Source organism: Myzus persicae, unplaced genomic scaffold (assembly GCF_001856785.1).
Source record: "Myzus persicae strain clone G006 unplaced genomic scaffold, MPER_G0061.0, whole genome shotgun sequence".
In the NCBI taxonomy this organism is placed as follows: domain Eukaryota; kingdom Metazoa; phylum Arthropoda; class Insecta; order Hemiptera; family Aphididae; genus Myzus; species Myzus persicae.
In genome coordinates, this window is record NW_019102406.1 from 1 (window position 1) to 2701 (window position 2701).

Below are 2701 nucleotides of genomic sequence, written 5' to 3' on the forward strand. Positions count from 1 at the left end.
GACTTTAGTGAAACATATATTATTTATCTTGAAGATGTCTTGGTTGTTGGGAGATGGGTTTAGGTCTACAAAGAATAGTGGAAGAGGTTCTTTTGATTGAGATTTTAGGATGTTAGTGACGTTTTTTACCATAAAACCATGTTTTTCAATTTCTTCTTTAATGTAATCAGTAGGGATTGTATGATGCAGATTTCTAATAACGACTCTGTAAGATTTGTCTTCGTGTGTCTGGTACGTGTGGTATTCAAGTTTGTTCTCGTTGAACAATGATATAGCGGGACGGTAAGAACTGGCTGAGTGAAGGTTTATCTTTATATTTTTTGAGCTGGACTTGAAAAGGAAACCCTCGGTTTTCGTTATTTTTTCCAGGTTTTTACACAGAGTAATGAAATTAATCGGAGATGTTAAGAAAATTGGTGGAGGAGGAGGTGGTGGTGGAGGTGACTCGTTGATTTCTGTGTTAGTATCCAGATCCATATTATCTTCTTCGATGTTGAGTAGAGAATAGCGGTTTGGCGAGGATAAATTTGACGGCTCGTTTGTTTTTTTTGTGCAAGGTGAGGTAGCGTTATTAGGTGACCTAATGCGTTTGTTGTTGTCGACGGTATTCCATTCTTGGTCGTTATCTGAGGTGGCAGACGGAGAAGTTACGTCCTGCGTCTTGTGAGAAATAGTTTTTGTGATAATTACCGGAGATAATTTCGGTTTGTTTTTAAGTTTAATAGTGTCTGGGTTGTTTCGTTGCATGGTGCAGTAATTGATAAGTTGCAGGTAACGGCCTACAGCCGATTTAACGGCGGTGGTGGCGGATTAGATTGTGTTTATGTTTAAGCGTGTGGTAATATACGATGATAATTATACTGAATAATACGGTTCGATTTAGTGCTCATTAATTTTAATTTTAATGAAGCGATAAGCGAAAGGCGATAGTGTACGTGCACGACGGCCAACAGACGTATGCTACGGACGACTTGCCGTGCGGAACTGAAAACCCTAAAACAGAATTATTAGAAGATGCTGTGTTTACTTGGTTTATGCAAAATAGAGCATCTGGACTGCCTATATCAGGTCTTTTATTGTGTGAAAAAGCATTATATTTTAATAAAAAACTTGGAGGGGATTCATCATTTGTGGCAAGTAGTGGATGGATGAGAAACTTTAAATCACGTCATGGGATTCGACAAATTGAGATTCATGGAGAAAAGTTGAGTGCAAATACCACTGCAGCAGAATCGTTTTCTCATAATGTCCAGAAATACATCAAAGAAAACAAATTTGACATGGATTTCATCTACAATGCAGATGAAACGGGCCTCAACTGGAAAGCTTTAGCATCGAAGTCCTTGGTGTCTCAACGTGAGGCAGCAGCTCCAGGATACAAATTAAGTAAAGACCGAGTAATAGTTATGGTATGCGCAAATGCTACCGGTACTCATAAAATTCCGTTACTTTTGATTGGAAAGTCTAAAAATCCACGTTGCTTTAAAAATGTGAAAATTCCATTGACGTACAAAAGTCAAAAAAATGCATGGATGAACGCCGATTTGTTCATAGAATGGTTTCAACACACATTTGTTCCTGAAGTGAAACAATTTCAGCAAAATATAGGAAAAGAAGGCATAGTTTTACTTTTGTTAGATAACGCTCCATCCCACCCTTCAACAGAAATTTTAAATGCCATAAATGATAAATTTGAAGTAAAATTTTTTCCTCCCAATGTTACTTCTCTGATTCAACCTATGGACCAGAGTGTTATAGAAACATTGAAAAGACTGTACAGAAAAGAATTAATGCGTCGCTTACTATTAGATAACCAAAATGACGAGGAATCATTTTTATCTTTTTATAAAAAAATGAATCTGAAGGATTGCTGCTACATGCTTGTTGGAGCACGGAAATGTGTACAAAATTGTACTTTAGAAAGGTCATGGAATAAGTTACTGAAGCAAGTTGAAGATACCCAAAATGTGGAACCAAATGTTGAAATAGCTGAAATACAAGAGTGTATAAGCCAAGTTCACGTATTTAGCGATTGTGATGAAGAGAATATTATAAGTGAGTGGTTGCTTATGGATACAAATGATCCTGGATATCAAATACTTTCGGATGATGAAATAGTTCGTAACTTATTTGAAAAAGATGAAACTGAAGAAGAGGAAAATGAAACTGACGATTTGACTGAAGGTGAAAATGGGCCGTCTCATTCTGAAGCTTTTGATGCATTGGATTTGGCGTTTAAATGGTTTGAGAGACAAGAAGAATCAAACACCACTCAATTGTTGCAATTAAGAAGATTGAGAGACCTAGCTGCTCTAAAGAGAAAGTCAACTATGAAGCAAACTAAAATATCATCATTTTTCAAAATAAAATAAATTATGTGCCAAGTCAGCTTTTTTTTTGGTTTTAAATTATGTCACGTATGTACTTTAATTAAAGCTTATTTTGTTTCAGTTGAATATCTAATAAAATTACATATTTGTTTATGGTTACGTGAGTAAATAACTTTTGATATATCATATGTCAATCATCCGGATATTTGCTTATCCGGACCACCCTTGACATTAATTAGTCCGGATAATTGGAGTTCTACTGTACTTATTTTATATTTTTTATATTTTACAATAAATGTAAAAATTTATTTGAATAGTTTTGTTTTTAATTATTTGTTGTGCTTAATAGGCTTTATCACTATAACATAAAT

The 2701-nt window shown here is 35.0% G+C and overlaps 1 protein-coding gene across 1 annotated transcript; it reads left to right on the forward strand.

Annotated features, from left to right (window-relative positions):
• Window positions 1–745: 745 nt before the first annotated feature.
• Window positions 746–2372, forward strand: LOC111032023 (jerky protein homolog-like). Its single transcript, XM_022312176.1, has 2 exons — window positions 746–753; window positions 911–2372. The coding sequence occupies exons 1-2, from the start codon at window positions 746–748 to the stop codon at window positions 2370–2372; spliced, it is 1470 nt and encodes a 489-aa protein (XP_022167868.1).
• Window positions 2373–2701: the final 329 nt, after the last annotated feature.